At 40.2% G+C, this 23,111-nt stretch overlaps 5 protein-coding genes across 7 annotated transcripts in view; 3 read left to right on the forward strand and 2 right to left on the reverse strand.

The window, feature by feature from the left end:
- Positions 1 to 98: 98 nt before the first annotated feature.
- The window catches only part of apoea (apolipoprotein Ea), a 29,186-nt gene continuing 6,173 nt past the window's right edge, over positions 99 to 23,111 (reverse strand). For both annotated transcript variants that reach the window (XM_077507716.1, XM_077507717.1), the window contains exons 3-7: positions 1,738 to 1,919; positions 1,600 to 1,663; positions 1,372 to 1,513; positions 1,003 to 1,290; positions 99 to 481 (exon numbers count right to left, since the gene is read on the reverse strand). In XM_077507716.1, coding sequence (XP_077363842.1) covers positions 175 to 481; positions 1,003 to 1,290; positions 1,372 to 1,513; positions 1,600 to 1,663; positions 1,738 to 1,860 — 924 coding nt within the window. In that variant the 5' untranslated portion in view covers positions 1,861 to 1,919 and the 3' untranslated portion in view covers positions 99 to 174. The remainder of the gene's footprint in view (positions 482 to 1,002; positions 1,291 to 1,371; positions 1,514 to 1,599; positions 1,664 to 1,737; positions 1,920 to 23,111) is intronic.
- apoa4a (apolipoprotein A-IV a) lies at positions 3,872 to 8,622 on the reverse strand. The gene is made up of 4 exons (XM_077507720.1): positions 5,726 to 8,622; positions 5,592 to 5,639; positions 5,329 to 5,479; positions 3,872 to 4,528 (listed from the first exon to the last, which is right to left on the reverse strand). Exons 2-4 carry the CDS (start codon positions 5,629 to 5,631, stop codon positions 3,964 to 3,966), a joined length of 756 nt encoding a protein of 251 aa, XP_077363846.1. The 5' UTR covers positions 5,632 to 5,639; positions 5,726 to 8,622; the 3' UTR covers positions 3,872 to 3,963.
- usf2 (upstream transcription factor 2, c-fos interacting) lies at positions 6,313 to 11,717 on the forward strand. Of its 2 annotated transcripts, XM_077507714.1 has the most exons (11): positions 6,314 to 6,573; positions 7,344 to 7,387; positions 7,564 to 7,667; positions 7,841 to 7,948; positions 8,208 to 8,370; positions 8,487 to 8,574; positions 8,839 to 8,883; positions 9,337 to 9,395; positions 9,568 to 9,659; positions 10,458 to 10,586; positions 10,792 to 11,717. In XM_077507714.1, exons 1-11 carry the CDS (start codon positions 6,536 to 6,538, stop codon positions 10,879 to 10,881), a joined length of 960 nt encoding a protein of 319 aa, XP_077363840.1. In that variant the 5' UTR covers positions 6,314 to 6,535; the 3' UTR covers positions 10,882 to 11,717. The 2 variants fall into 2 exon arrangements, with proteins under 2 accessions (XP_077363841.1, XP_077363840.1); XM_077507715.1 differs by lacking the exon at positions 8,839 to 8,883 and having other exon boundaries at positions 6,313 to 6,573.
- Positions 11,860 to 19,739, forward strand: tekt2 (tektin 2 (testicular)). Its single transcript, XM_077507713.1, has 10 exons — positions 11,860 to 12,232; positions 13,396 to 13,555; positions 13,674 to 13,799; positions 14,255 to 14,460; positions 14,523 to 14,666; positions 14,746 to 14,860; positions 15,974 to 16,081; positions 16,158 to 16,301; positions 16,381 to 16,460; positions 17,651 to 19,739. The coding sequence occupies exons 1-10, from the start codon at positions 12,138 to 12,140 to the stop codon at positions 17,850 to 17,852; spliced, it is 1,380 nt and encodes a 459-aa protein (XP_077363839.1). The 5' UTR covers positions 11,860 to 12,137; the 3' UTR covers positions 17,853 to 19,739.
- LOC144007817 (free fatty acid receptor 3) lies at positions 21,621 to 23,062 on the forward strand. Its single transcript, XM_077507721.1, has one exon. It carries the CDS (start codon positions 21,645 to 21,647, stop codon positions 22,605 to 22,607), a length of 963 nt encoding a protein of 320 aa, XP_077363847.1. The 5' UTR covers positions 21,621 to 21,644; the 3' UTR covers positions 22,608 to 23,062.

Below are 23,111 nucleotides of genomic sequence, written 5' to 3' on the forward strand. Positions count from 1 at the left end.
TACCACCCCCTAGTGGATGGATGGAACGACTGCAATGCATACCCTATCAATACACACGTTAATAAATAAAATTCAAATTCATTTTGTATGAGTGAGTTTCTTTATTAGTAAACCCCATCATCGTCATTTTACATCTGCAGAGTGGTAGACAGACATGTCATTTAGACAAGTGGTTTACATATTGTCATTGAACATGGAGACAAAAGGCTGAAACCACTCGCTAAGATCCTCCATCTTCTCCTGCAGGGTGTCGTACAGGTTCTGCGAGGTCTTTTCATAGCGTGTGGTGATGTCCTCCGCTGTGGTCTGAATCGTGTCCTTCATGCTCTCCACCTGGGACTTCAGCAGATCATTCAGGGTGGTGATCTTGGCCTGGGTGTTGTCTCGCACCTGAGCAAAATAAGGATCCAGGCGCCTCTTCAAGTCCTCAATGTTGTTGGAGGTGCGTGATTGGAGTTTCTCCAAATAGGTGACAACTTGCCTGAAAGAATTAATAACAACGCCACTTAGATAGGCTTCAGGAACACAGAGTACTCTGTGTCCATTGCTTTTATGGTTTCCTACTGGTAATAAACTCATTTTAAGATTATTGTGCTAATCTTTTATTTTCTCTTATCTCTCAATTGTAATAATAATAATAATAATAATAATAATAATAATAATAATAATAATAATAATAATAATAATAATAATAATAATAATAATAATAAAAATTCAATCAATCAATAAATAAGGTTATTGCACCGGAGATTGAATTTAGTTCACTAAAATAACCTTTAATAGCACCTGTGTTTTTTGACACCCTCCCTTCTTACTTTGACCATCTCCAAACATTTGTTGTTTATTTTATTTGAACTGAGTCAAATGCCATTTTTAGCATATGTCGCGGGCCACGAAAAAATGGACGGCGGGCCACAAATGGCCACCACTGCTATAAAAGGTCACAACTGCTATAAACCCTCTGTATGAAAAAGATGATGTGACAATAACGTCGACACTCACTTTTTGATCTCCATGGCGTCCTTGTTGAGGCGCTTCTTCATCTTGCGGGTGTAGGTGGCGACCCTGAGTCTGACGTCATCCGAGTTCTGCTCCACCATGGTCCGCAGCTCCTGGCGGTACTGCTCCAACTGCTCCCTGGCCTCGCTGGCGCGCTCGCGGAGCCTCTCGACCATCGCCTGCGCGTCTTTGCCCAGACGTTCGGCGGCTTCCCGAGTGTACGGGGCCAGCTTGTCCTCCAGGTCCGCTCTGTAAACGCCCAACTCGGCCATGCTGTCTTGGATCAGGGTCCTGGAGGGAGAGAATTTGAAAAAAATCATCTCATTGTCTTTGGACGAAGACGATAAACAGAAACGTTCGAAGCGAACTCACTCCAGTTCTCTGCTGATCTGGGAGCTCTTGATGTCCCTCACTATCCCGTCAGCTTTCGTATTGAGCGTTGTGAAATAGTTTTGAAAATATTCCTCCCAGGTCATCACCGGGTCATCCTGGAAGAAACTCTTGCCCTGGCAGCCTGGTGAAGCACAGCAAATGATTTGAACCAGAATCTCTTTACCGAATTTAACTAACATGACTTGACAGGGAGAAAAAAAAACTCACCTGAGATGACCGCTAGGGTGACAATTACCACGAAGACCCTCATGATTTGGCCAGAACCGGACAGCTGAAACCATAAACACATACTTCAAAAATCAGATTCCTAAATAAAAAGTAATATGATGCGGCGGAAAAGCTTACCAAGAAGTTGCAGGTGACGACTAGACCGAGTGAGCTGCTCGCTCTGTATTTATACAGATTAGCCGGCGGTGATGTCATCCAGGAAACGTCACAAGGGTGACGGACGAGCGTTCGAAGTTCCATTATGAAGTGTGTTGTCAACTTTTATTGCCGTGCGTGTTGTTTTGGCGCCACGTTGCACTCTGACGTTCAAGTACACATGGAGTCACGGGTCAGAATTTGGAACCTGAAACATTTGATCTGAGATCTTGACTGTTTGTCAGTATGATAAGTATGATACAAATAACAAAACACATGGGAAGGTTATTGCAATATTAAGATGAGAAGGGTTCAAGTAAGCCTATTTAAAATGTGTAAACATTTTACTAATAACGTGCTATTCCGCAAATAACAAAAAGGATATTGTTAAATTGATCAAATGATATTTCATGGAGCTGTATCGAATACTTCAGGTGGTGATTGTATATGTTTACCAGTTAATATAAAATCAGTAATATTTCTCCACTGGTGACACTTTTATAGTGTTTCAATAGTTTTGTTTGTATTTACTAATTAGGGGTGTGAATTGCCTCGTACCTGACGATTCGATCCGCATCACGATTCATCGGTCACGATTCGATTCGATACCGATTAATCCCGATATGAATTTACAAGTCGATTGTTATGATAATTTTTTTTTTTACTCAATTTAGAAAATAGCATTCAGTAAACTTGTACATGTACACTGCAAGATTTGTATGAAAATGTATTATTTATTGATCTCAAACTTCAGTGTTATAACTGAGCCACTGTATTTAACATACAAGTTGTAACCTTTTTCATGTTAGAACAGCATTGAAATAAAATATTAAGGCTTAATGTTCCATTAATATAACATTTTTCCATGCTTAAGGTGTGAAAGTTAGAGGTTTTGTTGACTATTTTTTCATCAAAAATGGATGTTAAAAAATCGATTTGGCTGCCTATTGAATCGATTCGAGAATTGCGTGTTGTAGTATCTCGATATATTGCCGAATCGATTTTTTTTTAACACCCCTATTACTAATGATTCATTTCCATTGTTACCAATGTTCTTGTATTATGGGATTAAAAAAACAACAGCAACTTTATAAACATGTTTCTCTAAATTTTGTAAGTTTTGTATTTTCATGTGAGAACGAGAAAAAGACAATTGACCAAATTTGAGATATCATTGCTTACTTTGTGACGATATACTGATCAATGTATCCTAACTATACAAATACAGATGACTTGACTAACTTTGCTAAAACTTTACGCTATAATTTCCCCAGCATAATTGTAATATTTTCATTATTACATTTCTTCTAATTGACTGAGGGAATTGTACTGCCAAAAATGTCCTTTGTTTTGTTTTGTGTTAAATCTCGCACCACATTGTTTCACTTTTGCGGTGTCACAGGTTTTCAAGTCTTAGCACGACATATCTAATTTTATATCACTGATTTTTCGCTATCATCACATATTTTGGGGCAAATGTCCAAAGTTTGGGACTATTTGTCACTTAAAAAAGAAAATAAATTGCACCGTATGGCAACTGCATGTCTATGGTCAAATGAAGCTTGTTAGCTAATTTAATATAGCTAGCCGAGCGTTAGAACAAACTGGATAGACACAGCCGTGCGCTTTCAATCGCTTTATTTAACAAATGTTAAGTAAACAAACACGTTATGAGCACATTCATTCAGAAGCTGCTGATGGCCACATTTTACACCATGTAAAGACACAAATTGGCTAAAGATTAGCCATTTAGCAGCTAGCGTTAGCTGCCCTGAACCAACAACAGCCAAACAACATCTACAACCCCAAGTGGAGACAATATACCTGCATTTCACTTGCATATTTTGTAATGGTATAATGTAAAGCTTTAAATATATATAAATGACTGTATAGTTGCTATTTAGTAGATTTTCATTTATCACAGGAAGTTCTTGAAGTTCTCTGTAAAAAAACGAAACTACTGTGTAGTTTCTTTCAAGAAGTGCTCCACTTAGAGGTTGATTTGGAACTGGAAAAGTCACCAATTTCATCACAGTCTGTTTGATATGTTTAAGTAGCACAATAAAAACAACAACGAAAATACCTTTAAAATTGCTTTATTGTATTTTGCAGTGGGCAACAGGCAAACATTAACAGAAAACATGCTTAAATCCAGATGGAAATGAGGTAGAATAATGCACTTTTCACGAGTCCAGCTCATGTGAACTTCTACATCTTAGTGAAGGACTCCCATAGAGCAGCCAGCTGCTCCTTCAGGTTCTTGGTGTCGATGTTGAGCTTGGCCCTCAGCTGGTCCCCGTAAGGAAGCAGCTTCTCTTGGATCTCCTGGGTCTTCTCTGTCAGCTGGCTGTGAAACCTCTGGGCCAGGGGCATCATGTTCTTCTGGAACTCATCCAGGCTATTCTCCATCTTCTGCCTCAGTTCCTCAGTGTAAGGACTCATCCGGGTACGCAGCCGGTGGACGTTCCTGTCCAGGTGGCTCTTCAGCTCCTGGCTTTTCCTCAGCAGGACGGCCTTGAGAGCTTCCGTGTCCATGGTCTCGGCGTAAGATGACGCCTCTTTCTTCAGCTCCTCCACCTGCTCCTGGACGTGAGTCACCAGCTCGTCGGCGTACGGCTGCAGGTGGGCTCTCACGGCCGACAGATCCTTCTCCAAGCGGCTCTTCAGCTGCTCGGCCTGCTCCAAGAAGCGCGAGGTCAAGTCCTGGCTCACGTGACTGCGGAGAACATCTGTGAACCCGTTGAGGGCGGTGGCGCTCCCGGAAATCAGGGTGCTGCAGAAACAAAATATCATGTATCTGTCATCTTCCTCCAACATACAGTAAGTTCCTTTAACGCCACAATTTTTTTTAATGTGCAATTAATGACCGCCCCTGATTAGGAAAGCCTGCACTGGGGTCCAGTTGCAAAACAGCAGACACATCGTCAAAATTTAGCAGTACTAAATGTAATAATAATGCAAATATTTGTGGAGACAGGAGTCAAGTTGTATTTTACAATTTTAAAAATGTGCAGAATTTCACAAGTTACTTCATGTTAAAGATTAGATAATGTGAAAAAAAAATGCAATGAGTTGTCAGCGTCTTATAAATGCAATTCTGCCATCTAGTGGCAGAAAATGACCTCAACACAAATCAATTACACTCATTTTTTACAGTACAGTACATCTTTTTAATTTTAACTCAGTTTTATGAATTACTGCATCAACGACTAAAAGATGCAGCCATATTTCTATTTAACATTTTTTCTACCTTTATAAGAGTATGAAAACATTTTTTTTATTGTACATTTAGAACAGATAAAATTATCAATGAATCGTGACTATTGAAGTCATTCGATTAATTACAATTAAAAACATGTAATCGCCTGACACCCCTAGTAAATACATGTGCATAAACCTACTGAAAAAAAATCTGTTTACTTGAAATCTTTCAGAAAACTCAAAAAATTTAAAAAAAAAATTTAAAAAATAAAAAATAATAATAAAAAAAAACTACTCCAGACCATCAACTGCTCTTGGGGGCCCCCTAGTGGCCCGGGGTTTAACTCGCGTTACTATTTCCGGTTTTCTTACTTGATTTCCTTTCCAAGATCCGACTGCCTGATGAGCGCCAGTGAGTCTCCAGCAGTCGATGTTGCCTTGGCAACATAGTCCCAAAAGGCGTCTCTGACCATGTGAATCTGCGGCTTGGGCTGGCTCTGTTGCGCGACTTTGGCATCGCAACCTGGAGACAGAAAGGTTCACTTTATCCGTTTTCTGCACCACTTGGGTTAATTAAATAAATAAATCCTCTGTCTTATTTTTAACTTGGGGCATGTTGGTGGTATTTGTCTTACCAGTGAAAACAGCCAAAACGAAAACCAGAAGGAGCTTCATGACTGAGACTGCAGATGAGAAAGCAAGAAGGATTTTTAGTCACTTTAAAACCAAAAATAATCCAAAAAAAATCTAACCTGTATGGGTTTCTTACCTCAGTGGATGAGCTGCAGTCCCGAGAGATGTTCAATATTTCGAGTCCCGCTGCAGTGTGCATGCTTGAGTTTATATGGAGGCGGCAAAGGAGTAAAGTCCAGTTCGGAATGCTCGGTTGTCACTTGGGTTGTGATGTGGCGCAACTGAAGAGCTTTGATACAATCACTGGTCTGACTTGAGTGCAAATATTAACAATTGATGAATATGCAAAATTGCTCTGTTCAGAGAAAACACATTTCAATTTGAAGTGTTGCTGTGTATAATAAATTTGAGTGTTATTAATTCTACAGGTTTTAAAGATTAACGTTTTACTTTTGACCCCATTACATACCTAGTGAGTGTTCATTGTTATAATTTACGTTTAGTCTGCAATATCATATCAGAGGCAGACTTAAAGTACAACAATGCAGACTCACTATAATGTAATGAGTTCAAAAGTAAAATGTAGGATTAAAAATTACTTAATTACTTTAAAATGCATCAATAAGCTATTGTTTTTTTTTCTCCATGTTGTATCGCTTTTTTACGAACGCGCACTATCGCAAACCTATTTATAGGTATTTGTTCCAGTGTGTTGCCGTAGTTGGCGAGCCAAGATGGCCGATCTTCTGCGCATGCGCGTTACCGATCGTGCAGGCGTCACCGATAGCGTCTTGAAGCCTCCATTTTAGCTCCCGTGGCCGCTCGGCGCCTCACGTGTCCTGGCCTATCTGCCTCACATGACCCGTGTGTTTGTCCCCGTGATCACAGCCTCCAACGACGGATCCGCGTTGTTTCCGTCGCTCGTTCCCACGCCGACCGAGCCTACATGGATATGCTGGAGCAGAGTGTGGACAGCTCGGCGAGGTGAGGTTCGGCAACGTCTGCCGTTTCTCTCGGGCGGCCCATGAGGCTTCGTCCGAGCAAGGCCGCCATAGTTTAGACTCTTTGCAAACGCTCTGGTTTTTATATTTTAGCTGTTTCGCACGCTTACTTTTAATCGCGCTGTTTTGGAGTTGACTGACGAGCATTTGTTGTTTCAGCCCTGCTGAATTGTTGATTTTTACGTACAAGAACGTTTTTTTATTATTATTTTGTTTTTGTATTTAGCGAATGCACATCACGGCCATTGCAAGACTACATAAGTGAGACAACCGCAACAACTTGAGCATGGTTTATGTGTCTTTTTTTTTTTTTTTTTTTGGGTAGCTGTGTATTAAAAAATTGCCGTGTGCACGACTTGAGGGATTAGAACTACTTTATCAGGCCAGAACTTACATAGTTTTTTTTTTCTTTTTTTCTCGGTATTAGGGTCATTTCTAGAAGACGTACCGGCACGAACTACATCCTATGACCGCAACGTTTGGGTGTTGTTAACCACTGATGCGATTCCGTGTCTACATTTTAAGTTATATCAGTTTTATTTTATTAAATTATACTGCACTACAGTACATTAGGGTGCTGTACTATATTTTTGTCTTAACATGTAGTTTGCGCATGTGACCACCGGACGGCGCCGCTTACCCGCAACCGGCCTTGTTCAACATATTTTGTGGCTTGTGATGCTAGTTTCGAGATTTAGCTTATTATTTGGAGAAAATACTAATGTATATTTTTTGTCTTTTCTTTTCTTGCAGTCACGACAAACAGGAATCTAACGACATTGAACAATTACAGGACGGTATGAGCTTTATTTCCAGTTTCAAATTTCATTCTTTCTCAGCACAACTAAGGCTAAACCGCTAGATCACCAGAATTTGGTATCTTCATAACTTTTGGAAGACTGATCTATATATACGACCAGTCTCATAAAGTGGTAGTGGTGACGTATATGGACATGTTGACTTGCATTTGCAGGAGAAGTAGAGGATCAGTCAGCTGGGACTATTGCTATCCCACAGGCTGCGTTCCCTGACCACAATGTCCAGTACCAGTTCCGCACAGAAAACAGTGGTGGGCAGGTAAACACTATAGGCTAACCCTGGATCAGGTTTTGCAGGTTTCCCTCTTCCAACACAAGCTGTTTGCCCATCCCTGTCCTAGATAGTTCAATTTGTGTGTGTTTTTATTTATTTATTTATTTTCATTTATGGTCAACATGGCCTTTCAACATGTATTTCTGCTCTCTCTCTAGGTGACATATCGTGTAGTTCAGGTGACGGACGACAACGTTGACACATCCTCAGACGCCACCGGGGCTGTTAGCGTCGTCTCTACTGCAGCATTTGCAGGAGCGCCTCAGGTGTGTGAACAACAAAAACAAATATTACTGTGAATTTATTGGTGGTTTGTATGTTCGATGTTGCTAATTTAGTTAGCACTACTGGCACTCACTGTTTGTTACAGCGTTAAGGGCACCTGGCTATTTTTAATTTAGCGTAGCCACTTATTTTTAAAATAACTGGTCACCGAAATAAAAACACCCCAAGAGAGCAAAAGAACATTTGTGACTGAATGTTATTTCAAGTTTGGATTTATTCCTGTCCCTTTCCCCATTCCAGGCTGTAATCCAGAACCCCTTCAGTAACGGGGGAAGTCCTGTCGGGGAGACGGTAGCGGGAGAGACGCGCTTCGCATATTTTCCCGCCACCGCCATCAGCGACGGGACAGCCACAGCCGTGTCGGTGCAAACCACCTCTGAACCCACCATCACGCAGGGGGCAGGTGAGTTTATAGTTACACTTTACATGGCCTTCGTCCTTTTGACTCGAAAGTGTCTCATGGCTTATAAAGACGAGCGTGAAACCCTGCGTGTGAATCGTTTTGTTGTTTGTATCCAGGTCAGTTCTACGTAATGATGACCCCGCCTGATGCGCTGCAGTCGGCGACCCAACGGACCATTGCACCGCGCGCACACACTTACCCAGCGTGAGTACACGATGCCACATTAAGCTTTTTTTTTTTTTTTTTTTTTTTTTTTTTGGAAAATCACTCATCTCCCTCATCTACACGTCCACCCTGAGTCCTATAATTTTTTAAAATTATTTCCATCAAAACTCGCCAGGAGGTTTTCTTTTTGTTCGTTTTTGAAAGAAATTTTTTTTTCCAAACATGGTTAAAACAACAGAAGAACAATATCCATCCTACTCAATGATCAAACCACACTGTGTCCTACTTACCTGCCATCCCCAGAGACGTTGGTGAAAGCGAGATGTTGCAGCATGGCAGCACAACCTGGTGAGGAGAACTTTCACATTCGAACCAATGCTGCAATCCCCCGACCGCCCCCCCATTGTCACTCCCTTCGTTTACAGATAAACACAATAGTGTAATCGTGCTGTGAGGTGTGATGTGTTTCTTTGTCCTCAAGTGTACACTAGAGCAAACATCATTTTCAGTTAACCCCTGCAGTTTTATTTCAAATCCTGCTTTGTCAGTCATCCTCAATAAATTGTTTGTTTGTTTTTTCTTGGTATGAATGTAAATATTATCTTTTGAAATTCTCACTAAAATGTAGCCCGTGTATATGAGGGCTAGCCAAATGTCATAATTTTGCCTGATTGATGGGGAAATCGTTAAACTAAAATAAACACAACTGATCACAGAAAATGATGGCATGGATACAAATGAGCTTTTTTATTTTTTCCTTGGGATAGAATTGCACTCCCAACATTGTGTGTGTGCTTACAGGAAGGTGGATGGTCCACGAGCACCGAGGGATGAAAGAAGAAGAGCACAACACAATGAGGGTAAACTATCATTTATTGCTCTGCTAATTCTTGTGTTATAGAATTTAACGAAATTGCTTATGACTTACATTTTTTTTCCCATTCACAGTAGGACTGTATTAATAACCACCCTGAAGTTGTTGTCAATGTTTTTTTTTCTATATAGTAACCGCATTTTCTCCATTTCTTTCAGTGGAGAGAAGGAGAAGAGACAAGATTAACAACTGGATTGTCACGCTGTCAAAAATCATCCCTGACTGCAGCATAGACAATAGAACTGGTGCTGTAAGTTTTGACACTCTTAAAAAAAACAAAAACACGAGTCACACCCGAGAGTTTGTTTACAACAGCACGCTGCCTATGATTAGCTTTCATTTGGTTTCAAGTTTATTGATTGAAAAGCAAACCTTATTGGGTGTCAGGCGATACATTTTTTTCAATTGTAATTAATCACCAGACTTTTATAGTTAACTCACGATTAATCGCAAATTTTATCTGTTCTAAATGTACAATAATTTTTTTGCCAAGTTTTCATACTCTTGTTAGTAAAAAAGTGGGGGGGGGGGTTAAATCGAAATATGGCTGCATCTTTTAGTTATTGATACAGTAATTTCAATTAATAAAATTGAGTTAAAATTAAAAAGCTGTACTGTATGGTAATACCTTAATAAGTGTGATTGATTTGTGTTGATCATTTTTCAGCCACTAGATGGCGTAATTGCATTTGTAAGACGTTGGCGACAGCTCGGTGCATTTTTCTTCTCATATTAAGAGCTATCTAAGCTTTAACAGGAAGTAACTTGTGAAATTCTGCACGTTTTTTTAAATTGTAAAATACAACTTGACCCCCGTCTCCGCAAATGTATGCATTCTTATTAAATTGATTATTGCTAAATTTTGACGTGGACGTATGTGCTGCGTCGTGACTGGAATTCTCCCAGTACAGGTTTTACAAGTAAGCGGCAGTCATTAATCGTGTGTTAAAAAAAATTGTGGCGTCAAAGGAACTTTAAATCAAAATTAATGCACTAATTTTGACACCCGTAATTATACAAAATTATTTATTTATTTTTTCTTCTCCAGAGTAAAGGAGGCATCTTGTCCAAAGCTTGCGATTACATCCGAGAGCTCCGTCAGAATAACCAGCGATTGCAGGAGAGCTACAAAGAAGTGGAGCGATTTGAGCTGGACAATGAACTGCTTAGACAACAGGTGAACAATCATCATGTCGATATTCGTGTATGAAGTAGACATATTTGACACTTTGAATCTGAATTCTTCGTACCTCCGAAACTGCGCATTTACATTTAAGTTTTTTGTTATTTCATTCATGCTTGCCTAAAGTTAAAAAAATAAAAATCTACTGTTGGCGTGCTATTCAGGATTATTTTCCTCATCTCTCTCTCCATGTTTCCAGCTTGAGGAACTAAAAAGCGACAACGCGCTGCTCCGAGCACAGCTACAACAGCACGGCATAGAACTCAATGGAGAATCCACAACCCAGTGATAAGCGGATCGGACATCCATCGGGGGTCGCAAATATGCGTCGCCGGTACAATACGAGGAAAGGAATAACCACGGGTGACTACTTCCATCTGGATCCCATTGAACAGAAAGTGGGCCAGCGGCCTACCGAAGGACCGCTGACAGACAATGTCTCCCTCCATATGCTGCTGGTCAATGGCTGACGTTTACCGAGTAGCCCGTGAACCCCTCACCTCTGCTTCAAGGAGAACGACCTCGGCGCACCACCACACTTGCACAAAGCTTTATTTTAACTGTAATTTATAATCCTGCCACGCCTCCCAACTTTTCACCCTTCTTGCTGTATTTTGTTTTTGAAGCTACCAAATGTAATAGGAAGTACCACTCACCTTATTTTGTGTCCTTTTAATTTATGAACCTTGTTCAAAGTCAGCACATTTAACTATTCCTTTCAGGCAGTTAATCGGTAAAGCAGTTCTGTTGGTGTTGGTTTTATTTTAGCGCAAGACCGAAACAAAGTGTGAACCTCGCTCAGGTAATTGGGGTAGTGCACTGGCATCTGGTTCCCAGATTTTACATATAGATTTTATTTTTTTGAATTTCCTTGTTTTGTCTCCTGGTGCAATGGACATATAGTTGAGAAATTTGCATCATGATCAGATTTATTGGGCATCACGTAGTATGTTAGCATAGTTTGATTTCTGTCACTGAGGTTAATGAATGTGAGGGCTCATTGAGAGACCTGCCTCTGTTTGGCCTCATGGACATTTTTGTCTCCTTTGCTCCCCATCTAATCAAATGCGCAGCAATGTTTGGGACTTTTGCGGCTAATAGAAGGCAATAAACCACGAGCATGAACGAACTGGTAATATTTGGGATGCGAATGATCATGGCCATTTTGTGTCAACAGCATGGAATGATGACAGCGAGCACGGCAAATTGTGATGTTACAATAAAAAAAACAAAACGGATGCTTTTAACAATGTTGCGTATTACAAACTAACCCAAACATTCGAGATTTAATGCCACAATTATTTTTTTTACGGTTTTATTTATATTACGTGTCCCAAGTCAAGTTAAATTACGTGCTACTTTGCACACATTACGCGTGACGTTTTGTATCGCCTTGTTGCTTAGAGACGAATCGAGCAGTTGCTATCGAAACAGTGCAACAACCAGCTGGCCATCATGGAACGAGTGTGAGTCACATTTTTAAGAGAAAACTCTTCTATTATATTAATTTGAAACCCGTTTAAATGACAAAGACGTGAAAGAAACATGTTAGATTTGCTGATATTCGGGAGTGTGGCATTCACGTGCTCATATTCATACAACATGAGTAAAATATCTGCACGGATTCAATGTAATGCGAGGTGTGTTACGAACCTGTCTAGAGAATGCGCCGTTTTAATTGACACTTGCAGAGAATATTTTCATTAATTTTACAGTACTGCATTTGTGCGTAATCAGATTTTTTATTTTCATTTTCGGACACCGTATGTATAATTTCGAACGTCAACACTTCTACTTTTAATTCAATTTTAAACATAAAATGTTTTATTATTATTACGTGCTTAAACAACTGCATAAAAAATGGATTTGAAACATTTACCGGAAATTTGTTGGTAAATTTGTATACTAATTTGCGAATGAGATGTGCATATATATATATATATATATATATATATATATTCGTCACACAATATAGTTTAACATAACAGACCCTGACTACGAAACTGGAGGCTAATTAATTTAGATTCCAGCATATTACTGCCAACATTTGGAGTCAGCAGTCAGCAACCTGTCTCAAGCAAAGGATGTCACGTTGCTGTTTTCGCACACTGACGTATGCTGACGTCACATTGTGGAAAGCGCAACGGCACGGACAAATTTTATTTATGGGAATAATTTGTCGTTTATAGAAAACTCATTTTGTTTTATGTGGAAAAATACATGTCATGTTTTAAAATACACAAACCAAGATATAGTTACAGACGAATACAGAATCACCTCAATTTACTCACCACTTTAGTGTGAAATCTTCCCTGGTTTAATTTAACACGAACCTATTCTGTTACACGAATGGCAACAGGTACACCTGTAAACTGTAATAAATGATTGTACTAATAGAAGCATTATTGAGACTGAATAACATAAAACCCTCGTCTATAACAGCCCAGATGCTGAAAATGTAGTGCTTAAATTCAATTAAATAATTAATCATCATTAATGATTGAAGGCCTGCATCTTCATTCATGGTATATGAAGTCAGGCGTAATGTAACCCAAATACTTATCTTTGGTAAGCGAAGACACATCTATAAATCATCACAAGCAATTAGATTTATTTTTTTAAACACTATCGTTATTTTGGCAACACAATGCCCGAATGGTTAGTACGTCTACAACTCAGTTCTTCTAGGTTCGAATCTCAACTCAAGCCAAAGTCAACATGTGCTCCTCATGCTTGTTTGTGTATTTTTCCAAGCCCTTCGGGACATCCCAGTTGACTAACTCTTTGCATGTCATTCACTCAGTATAATGACCAAACATCCCGAGAAGCCTATGGTGCACTACGGTGTGCCAGAGTGGTGCAACAACAACGAGCAGCTGTCTGCCACTGCAGAGTTCGAGCGACATCTTTCCAATGTAGTCCGGCAAGAGAGCAGGTCACTCCGCAATGAAACCAGTTGTAAGGTGGGTCCTTGTGGACGGCGTCATTATCTTAAAATGCATTTTCTTCAAATGATATTTGATTGAATTATTTTCGGTCACCATCACACCCTCGGTTATTGTCCTGTGCTATGCCCTACAGACAAACTGGGATGAAAGCGACACCTCGCGCATGTTGCGGGATCGGGTCTGGGAGGTTTCAAGATGTAAGGATCTGCTCGTAACCTGTGCCAAGAAAGTAGATGACGAGATTGAAGCACTCACACTGGTAATCTCCTCTAGAAATAACAAATATGATAATTCTAATCTGATTTCATCAACTGCTGGTTTAAAGAGACCAGTGCTCTCACCACATATTGTATGTATGGAATTTTAATGTTCAATTTGGCTTTCCTCCATAGAAATAGGCAGATAACCAAAGATTTACTTCATTGTGGGCAGGCACTCTAAGCTACAAAAAAAAAATCCTTTAGCATACATTACTGTCTCTTCCTCAATTCTCAGAAATTCTAGAGAAACTCACTCAAAAGTCAACATTGCCTAAGGTCAAAACGAACTACACTAATAAATGGCATTCCGAGATTAATTTGATGAAATCGCAAAATCAATCAAACTGTAAACATTACTTGTGGCATTCCCCAGGGCTCAATGCTAGGCCCTAAATTGTTCATCTTGTATATCAATATCCATGGTAACCGCAGCTGTGATTGTGTGTTGTGAAAGTCTAAAACCCGGACCGAGGAGACCTTGGCCGCCACGGTTGTTCCTCACGAGGTCACCATGGAGAGCCTGACCCTGAGGGAGGGACGTCAAGGGTTTGAACTGGTCAACGACCCCGTTGAAAAGGAGTTAAAAAAAGAGGTGCACGTCATCGAAAAAGCGCAGCAAACCCTGCAAGAGCACATAGACCAGGCCTTTGAACAGCTCTGGTAAGAAGAATATCAGCACACCGACTTGGAGTTTCAGTCAATCATAACACTTTCACTTCCAGTATTTTACAGAAAATTCGACAGCAGCTGACCGCTGACCTTCAGAACAAGGTGGAAACACTGGATATCGATAATACGTGTCTGGAACTTACAATAACGTCGTCCGAGATCTCCCTGAAGCCGGACCCGACTCGAATACCTGCCGGGTAAACATCTATCCATCCATTCATTATTATCACGTACTGTACTACATGGTAAAAAAACATTCCTGATCATTAACTTTAGTTCATGCACACCGCACGAGTGGATCCAGTTCACCAAGTTGAATTTGGCTCGGGCCCATGAAGCAATGGAAATGTCGGAGAAGATGAGGGAGGACATGAGCCTCACCAGAGTCACCGTGCGTGCGACGAAACCACGAACCGCCGCTAAATATACAGTGGTACCTCTACTTACGAACGTCTCTTCATACGAAATTTTCAAGTTACGAAACGCCTCAATGGGAAAATATTGCCTCGTTAAGAAAGAAATTTCAAGATACGAAACGGTAAAAATACAGAAAATACAGTACCAAACGCAACATACTTTCAGCTATGGACAAAAAAAAAAAAAAAAAAACAACAAAAAAACTTTCGGCTATGAGCGTAGATAACAGAGTAGATAGATAATAGATCGGTGTCAATGCATCTTTCTGGCATCCCATTGGCTAAGACCGTATGTAGCTATGAGCGTAGATAATAGCTAGATAATATATCGGTGTCTATGCAGCGTCCTCATCATTTATCCCTCGGGCCATGAGGTGTTCCGATAGTTTTTCGTAAATGTATTAACTAACTGCCGACAAATTTGTGCAAAAATTCAAACAATTGGTCATTGATGAAGGAAAGTTTTTATTTGCGACGAAACGGGCCTTTTTTTGGAAAAAGATGCCTCACTGTACCTGAAGTTTCCATCAAGTTTCGGAATTTGTTAAAAAGAATCACCCAGAAAAAGTGTTCACCAGTCGGGCGATCGCTCACTAAGATGATGTTTGCCTTGGACATTTTTCGAAGGATTGTTTAAAAAAATAAAATAAAAATAAAATAAAAAAACATCCTTGGATCGGTTCTTTGCAGAACACCAGGCAAAAAAAAAAACTTCTGAGAGAGAACATGAACCAAAGAGGGCAAAAAACGATGAGGACAGCAATTAAAAAGGTAAATGACCATCATTTTTATTCTTGAGTCTTTGTTTTTTTACATTACGCACAACTCTCATTTATTGTACAGTAATCTAATTGGAACATGTATTTGTTACATGTTTCGATGCAGTTTTATGCTTTATAAAACATTTATGTCTGAATTTTGGAAGGCTTGGAACAGATTAGGGCATTTACTTGGAAAATGCGTCTCTACTTACAAAATTTTCTACTTAAGAACTTTCTTCCAGAACCAATTAATTTCGTAAGTAGAGGTACCACTGTACACAATATTTGAGTCGAATGTTCTAACGTTATCCTGTCCTCATCCTTTAGCTGAAAAATGAGTTGAAGAACCAGCAGAGAGCCACAGAGTTTGCGCTGCGTAAGCGCAATCATGACGAGCAACAGGCTTGTCGTGAGCTTGAGTGGCAACTGAAAAATGTGAGCTTAACTGTATTTGCACAACACGGACGCACGCCAAATTGTTTGGAAAAACGTGTTGCCTTCTTTTTCGTAGACTGAAGACGAGATAGCAGACATGGAGAACGACATATTGAAGTTGGACGCGGACCTGATGGCAAAGAGGGCCCCGCTGAAGCTGGCTCACACCAGACTGGAGAACCGAACCTGCCGACCTGGCATGGACCTCTGCAGAGATGAGGTGGCCGTACAAGGACGTCTCAATAAACAAACAAACATTGTTTGTTTGTCTCACTCCATCTTTTCCTTCCTGTTTCCAGGCGCAACGTTGTCTTGTTGATGAAGTCAAACAGCTGCAGGCTACAATCGCCATTCTGAAGGAGAAGCTAGCTGAAGCTCAGTGAGTTTCTACATGTATTATAATATGGAGCTCATGGTGGATCCTTGATAAGTCGTGTTTGTTTAGCACAATTAAAAACAGCGCAGGGTGGAAATGAAGCCGGAAGACCGGAGGAGATAGCAAAAGAGTCTAATCCCGTTTTGAAAATCATATCATATGAAAATCTCTGGATCAACACAACAAATGAAAAGACCAAAACAAAATTTAGACAAAACCAGACATTGTAACAAGTGCATAAATGCAGAGTTGAGATTTCATTACAATGGCAGTGAAGTGGAAAAATAAGAACAATATGAAACATTAGAATAAATGTAGCTTCAGTGGCTTTCTAAAAGCTGTATAAGAGGATATGGATATAAGATATATCCAAGTCGTTATAAAGTTTGGGGCCTCGAATGTAATATTAAACTGATGTCAAGATGTCCAACAGGGCAAATGAAAAGTGGATAGCTGGATACAAATAAAGATCAGATAAAACGGCAAAGAAACTAAAAGGTAACCGCTTATAATAAATAGACATACTTGTGCATAAAGAAGCAGGAATGGAAGTAATTGAGCTTATGAATTGGTAGTATTGAATATTTTCTATAAGTATGTGAAGAAGTAGCACGTGTGCCAGACAGAGAAATTGCTCTTAAAAAATCTCTTTTGGGTTGTTAATAAATAAAGATGACTTGACTTGACAGTAGTTACTCAGATATGTTGAATAGGTTGCGGCCCAAACAATATTACAGTAATTCATAAATTGACATACAAATAAAATATATGATACAAGTAATCAGCAAATAATACAAGACGATGATTGCAAGACGTAGGCAATTCACCTGCATTCACTGCCATTGGCGGCTAAAGACGTCAAAGTTCCATTTTTTTATTCGACTGGCGGTAAACGAGTTAAAACAATAAAGCATCCAAGATTGATCCCTGGTGTACCCCAGACTGAATTTTTGTAATATTTTTGTACCATCATGGCCTTGAGCGGAATTTTTAAAGTTCTAATCTTGTATTGTGACATGCAGCACATGGACCAAAAAAATTATAATAAATCTAAAATCCACATGTAGCCGAGCAGTACTGCCAAAACAAGTGAAGCTACAAAATGAATACAATACACTGTTAGGCATAAAATCTAACTTCATGAAATACAGATTAGAATTGGATTTGGACAGGCTTGTGCTATCCTCTTTCAGGTACTCGTTACAGAGACTGAAGCATCATCACAACCTACTGATGCAGGATCACGGCAGGAAACGTGGCGCTTTGGCCCTGGAGCAACGTTGCATCACCATCCGCAACCGCCTCATCCCGATATTATACGGCGATGACACCCCGGTACCACTGCTCCTACTCACCAGCTCGAGTGGGAGGAGCACCATGAATCTTGAAGCCTGATAAGATTTTGTTCTTTTTTTTTTCACTTGAATTACATTAACTCTTTGACCGCCAAAAGCGTTTAATAACGTTTAATAAAAACACGATGTATGCCGCCATAAACGTTAAGTGACGTCAACTACTTTTTTTTTTTTTTTTTTTTTTAATATATCAGTGGTCAGTGCAATGAGTTGTGAAATCAAAAACACCCACTAACTATGGCCAGCAGATGGCAGTGGTAGCTGGTCGGGCCCTAACTAGAGCTGCGAATTACAATGAAACATGATGCAATCTGATGAAATAGAATGCTTTCAAGGCTGAGGTGAATGATCAAAGCCTTTGTACCATTAAACCTAATTTGACGGAGCGTCGCTAAACAAAAAATATTAGTATCAAAGTCACTGTTGTGGAGAAAATGTATCTTTTCTTTTCTATTTTCGCTCAATGTCACTCAAATGACCTATTTTCAAATGGTGATGACTAAAGAACCGAATAAGGTAGAAACATACTTTTTTCTAATGAAAGAATGGAATGCGATCTTTCATGTGGTACCCATGTTGTTTCTGTAGCAAAAGAACACAATATTCTGTTTGCTTCGAAAAATGAGTTAAAATGTTCGAAATCCGCTGTCATTGGGGGTTGTTTTTTTAATAACGTGTGGCAGTAAAAGAGTTAATCTTTTTTATTTATTTATTTTTTTACAAATATTTAGGAAAACATTAAATACATAATTTCTGTAAAACTGTTGACATAGGACTTTTTTTTTTTCTTTCTTTCTTTTTTTTTTTTTTTTTACTGGACTTGAGACTACCTGAAGTGTGGCATGCTAAAGTGTTGACCTAAGTGTTTCATCTAAATGTTTATAGAAATTGTTTTTAAACCATGGCTTGTCATCAAGATTTTTCTGGTATCCGAGTGTGTGCTTACAAAGCTCATGTTTGTGTTACAGTCATTACTTTTATATGGCGCTATCTTTAATGGCTTTGTTTGGCTGCGTCATAATGTTTGACCATCTGACGCTGTTTACAGCATGAAGAGAATATCGTGAATTCTGACTCCCACATATATTTTATGTGCAGCTATATAAGCATATGCTTTAAATAAACTCACACAGGGTAGGCATTAAAAGGTTGTAACTTGTTTGGTGGTTGTGTTTAGCTATGACGGGGGTCATAATATTTGAAAGTCTTTCGTATGATGCACTTCTACATGATACTAAATGAAGACCTGTGGCAAAACTGAGCAATGTTGTATTTAAAAGCAGAAACTGTGAAAGCATGTTTTCAATTACTGTCGACCTTATGATGTGTCTGGCGAGTGAACTTGTGTATTATTACTTATTATTGTTACTTATTGTCACTGTCACAGCTTTCAATCTGGTTCCAGATACTAAGTTATGGCTATACTCTTGTGATATAGATATTCCTATGAAACTGTCACACCACTACAAATTAGGGATATCGTGATATTAAAACTGCCACAATATCATCGTCGTCATGTTCACAATATTTAAAAGGAACATCTGTAAAAAAAAAAAAAAAGTCAGGTTGATTTCCTGTTGTGCAGTTCTATCACCCTCTAGTGACTAGTTTATTAGTGCAATTTAATTTTCATTAGGGATGTTTTGGCCTTCTATGTTTAAAATCTATGCGAATTGTCAGATGATTTGCTTGTGAAGCGATTAGTGTGTGCTTGCAGTAGCAAGTAAGTGCCTCAATATTGTTATTAGAGATAATGTAGGTGGTTTATATGCATTAGTGTTGTGTACAAAAGCACAATATCATGCTTTTTTTTTTTTTTACAATATTGTGACCTATTTTAAATATCGCCACCCCGAAAATTTTGTTAATCGAGATGTTGGGGGGGTTTGGAAATCCAAAATAAATAGTTTTCCATAATTAAATACAATTTGGAAATCCCACAAGGATTTTCTTGGAAAAACATTTCTTGCTATCTGCCATTGTGCTCCTGCCTCCACAACAAATCAGCACATTTTCTGCTCCATTTATTTCAGCACAAGCTTTTTGCATGACACACCCACGCCTCTTTCACACAAACACACCCATTTACTCTCGACCATAAAACCATGAGATGCTACAAACAAGTCATTTTGTATCTCAAAAGCCCCGTCACATTCACGATAGTACTCTGTACTGCAGTACAAACATAGACATTTGTCTAAAAAACACACAAAAAAAACAGAATGATAAAAAATTATCTGCGCTTGAAGTCTGTGTAAATTGAAACTAAATGTTTTTGTAAATTTGGGGGCGGGACGCTATCATTTTAGCCACACTAAAAAAAAAAAAGAAAAAAAAATCAGGAGACTTATAACGGTGAGAAGAGTTTACCACTATGGGCTCTTTTGAATCCTGCGCGGTATAATTATGTGCTGCAAGTGGGTTTGACGTGGTGTTGCTAATCTCGCCTCTGTGGGAACGATCACAGCCGAATTCAGTTTTGGCCAATTAAATACTGGAGAAAAAATATAATGATAATAATAGCAAGGGCAATGATAACAATGAATATACATTTGACATCCGATTAGCTCCTTAGCGGTCTACCTTGTGCCAACTTTTAGACATGGTCTGAGGAGGCATAAGTTTACTTCAACCTTTTACCCAATTGTTTCTCTTCCAGGCGCATTTTCAATTGAGCGCTGGCGTGAAATTCTGGACTCGGCAGGTACTGTATTTACATCACAGTTCTCAGTCTTTGCACATTTTTAGTAGGGATGTCAGAATAAGGGCAATATCGTGATATCGCGATATTAAAACTGCCACAATATCGTCGTCGTCATGTTCACAATATTTAAAAGGTACACATTTGTTAAAAAAGTCAGGTTGATTTCCATTTGTGCAGTTCTAGCACCCTCTAGTGGCTATTTTATTAGTGCAATTTAATTTTCATTAGGGATGTTTTGGCCTTCTATGTTTAAAATTATGCTAATTGTCAGATGATGGGCAACCTAATTTGTTTGTGAAGCGATCAATGTGTGCTTGCATTACCAAGTAATTGCCTTAATATTGTTATTAGAGATTGTAGGTGGTTTTTATGCATTGCTGTTATGTACAAAAGCACAATATTGTTTAGTTTTGTTTTTAATTAGTATGAGCTCTTTTTTTTTTTTTTTTTTTTTTTTTTTTTTTTACAATATTGTGATCTTTTTTAAATATCTCCAATGCCCCCACAATATCGTGATAATTATCGTATCGTGACCTTCATATCGTGATAATATCGTATGGTGATGTTTGGATATTACATCCCTAATTTTTAGTAGATATCTTCTACATTTTATACATTTTCTAGGGTTTTATTTGTGACTTTTTGCCTGTCCAAACAAAAAGTAACAAGTATTTGTACTTCACTACTTCCCACCACTGCCCCCTTTATGAGTTTACTACACGGCCCTCCACATCATTTAAACGGCCTTACAGAGATGACCGTACGCAACCCTCAATTATTCTGAATCATTTCATTTACAGGTCCAGATGCTTTTCCCTCCACTGAGAGGGCAATTATGACAGCCTGGTGCCTGCTAAATGTCCGATATTTCTGCATGAGTGCGCGCATCTTCTGATCGGTATCTCGCGCCCGTGATGCGGCGTACGACGACATGCCTCACCGCCTTCGTTGCCGGCACTTCAGTCAGGACGGTCGCTCGATGAACGACAGCTTCCCCATTCCTAAATGGGGAACTGATTTTTGAGACGTGGAATGCGACTCGAGTAGCGAATAGCTCTAGCTAACAGATGGCACGTTTTTGCAGGATTTCCAGTTGGTCTCAGTGGTGTCGTCCCAAGCGTCTCCACGATGCACGTGGCCGTCGAGGACTGTGTCGCTATCTTCGTCTACTCCTTCACTTTCATGCTGGGCCTTCCCGCCAACCTGCTGGTTCTGTCCGTGTACGTCCGCAAATCCCGCAAGCACGGCGCCACGCCCAACGTGGTCTACGCCCTCAACCTCTGCCTGGCCAACCTGGTTCTGGTGGCCTGGTTGCCCGTCAAGGCTTTGGAGACCTTGCTCCAAGACTGGCGGCTCCCGGCTGCCGTCTGCCCCGCTTACAGCTTCTTCCTCTTCTCGTCGCTCTACGGAAGCTGCCTGTTCATCACGGCCGTGACGATGGGACGCTACCTCAGCATCGCTTTCCCTCTCGTCTATAAGCGCTACCGCCGGGCGAGGATCTCGTGCGTCGTCAGCGCGGCCCTGTGGGCCGTCGTGGCGCTTCACCTCGGCGTCGGCCTCGTGGCAGAAGGCGGCGCCAACTTCGTCTCCGTCAAAGGCGACGCCTTGGCATGCTACGGCCATTTCAACGCCTCCCAACTGGCCGTGCTGCTGCCCCTCCGCCTGGAAATGGCCGCCGTCCTCTTCCTCCTGCCTCTGACGGTGTCGTCCTTCTGCACGCTGCGCTGCGTCACCCTGGTGTGGCGCTCCAACTTGCGGCCCGTGGGGAAAAGGCGAGTCCTCGCCGTGGCGCTGTCCACGCTGGCCGTGTTTGTGGTGTGCTACGCTCCCTACAACGCCTCGCACGTGGTGGGCTTCGTGTCGGGGGAAAACGTCGAGTGGAGAACGTACGCCATGCTGACGAGCTCCTGTAACGTTTTCCTGGAGCCCGTGGTCATGTTGATGCTGTCGCCGACCACATCCAGGGGGATGGTGGGAAGAATTTGCGGCGGGCAAAGCCGCTTCAGTCGTAGTGAAGGCTTTCGCCATCATTGCACCACTGCAAACATTGCGGCTAACGTCGTGGACGTGCCTAAACTGAGTCAGGAATGAGGTGACTACCTCATGAGAACATGCACGGCTTCACTCAGTGGACACTTGAGATAAAAGTGACCAAACTTTACGAAATTTTCAAGATACAAGCCGTCATTCTTCTCTGTGTGTTTCTTTTTTTTTTTTTTTTGCTTTGACTTGAGAGCAAAAGAATTTGCGAGCACTGTCTGGTGGCAGTGAAGTTAACTCGCGCCGCAATAAGAAATAAACAATTCCCATGCGGCAAACCAAAGGAATGACACATTTGTATTCAAAACAATCACATAACTTTTAAAGAATGCTAGCGTAATGCTAAAACATAATTAGAAACGTGGCATCTTTGCGGCAAATTTGAAAACAATTATAGACAATTTAACAACACTTCAGGCAGATATTCTTTATCCTCTGCTAAGAACAACTCCTAGTATTGCAGTTTCGTCATTTACAATTGTGAAACTCTTCTTTGTTTGCGTGTTCATGACTGATAAACTGCCACCTGGTGGCCAATTCACACAAACTAAATGT

This window comes from Festucalex cinctus, chromosome 19 (assembly GCF_051991245.1).
Source record: "Festucalex cinctus isolate MCC-2025b chromosome 19, RoL_Fcin_1.0, whole genome shotgun sequence".
NCBI lineage: Eukaryota > Metazoa > Chordata > Actinopteri > Syngnathiformes > Syngnathidae > Festucalex > Festucalex cinctus.

Excerpts from the sequence above, each read along its gene's own strand:
- apoa4a (XM_077507720.1), bottom strand. The coding sequence starts at position 5,631 with ATGAAGCTCCTTCTGGTTTTCGTTTTGGCTGTTTTCACTG. Across the intron at positions 5,480-5,591 it reads CGTTTTGGCTGTTTTCACTG|GTTGCGATGCCAAAGTCGCG; the intron begins GTAAGACAAATA and ends TTCTGTCTCCAG. Across the intron at positions 4,529-5,328 it reads GATCTTGGAAAGGAAATCAA|CACCCTGATTTCCGGGAGCG; the intron begins GTAAGAAAACCG and ends TTGTTTCTGCAG.
- usf2 (XM_077507714.1), top strand. The coding sequence starts at position 6,536 with ATGGATATGCTGGAGCAGAGTGTGGACAGCTCGGCGAG. Across the intron at positions 7,388-7,563 it reads CATTGAACAATTACAGGACG|GAGAAGTAGAGGATCAGTCA; the intron begins GTATGAGCTTTA and ends TTGCATTTGCAG. Across the intron at positions 8,575-8,838 it reads CGCGCACACACTTACCCAGC|AGACGTTGGTGAAAGCGAGA; the intron begins GTGAGTACACGA and ends TGCCATCCCCAG.
- tekt2 (XM_077507713.1), top strand. The coding sequence starts at position 12,138 with ATGTTAGATTTGCTGATATTCGGGAGTGTGGCATTCACGTGCTCATAT. Across the intron at positions 12,233-13,395 it reads CGGATTCAATGTAATGCGAG|TATAATGACCAAACATCCCG; the intron begins GTGTGTTACGAA and ends TCATTCACTCAG. Across the intron at positions 16,461-17,650 it reads GAGAAGCTAGCTGAAGCTCA|GTACTCGTTACAGAGACTGA; the intron begins GTGAGTTTCTAC and ends ATCCTCTTTCAG.
- LOC144007817 (XM_077507721.1), top strand. The coding sequence starts at position 21,645 with ATGCACGTGGCCGTCGAGGACTGTGTCGCTATCTTCGTCTACTCCTTC.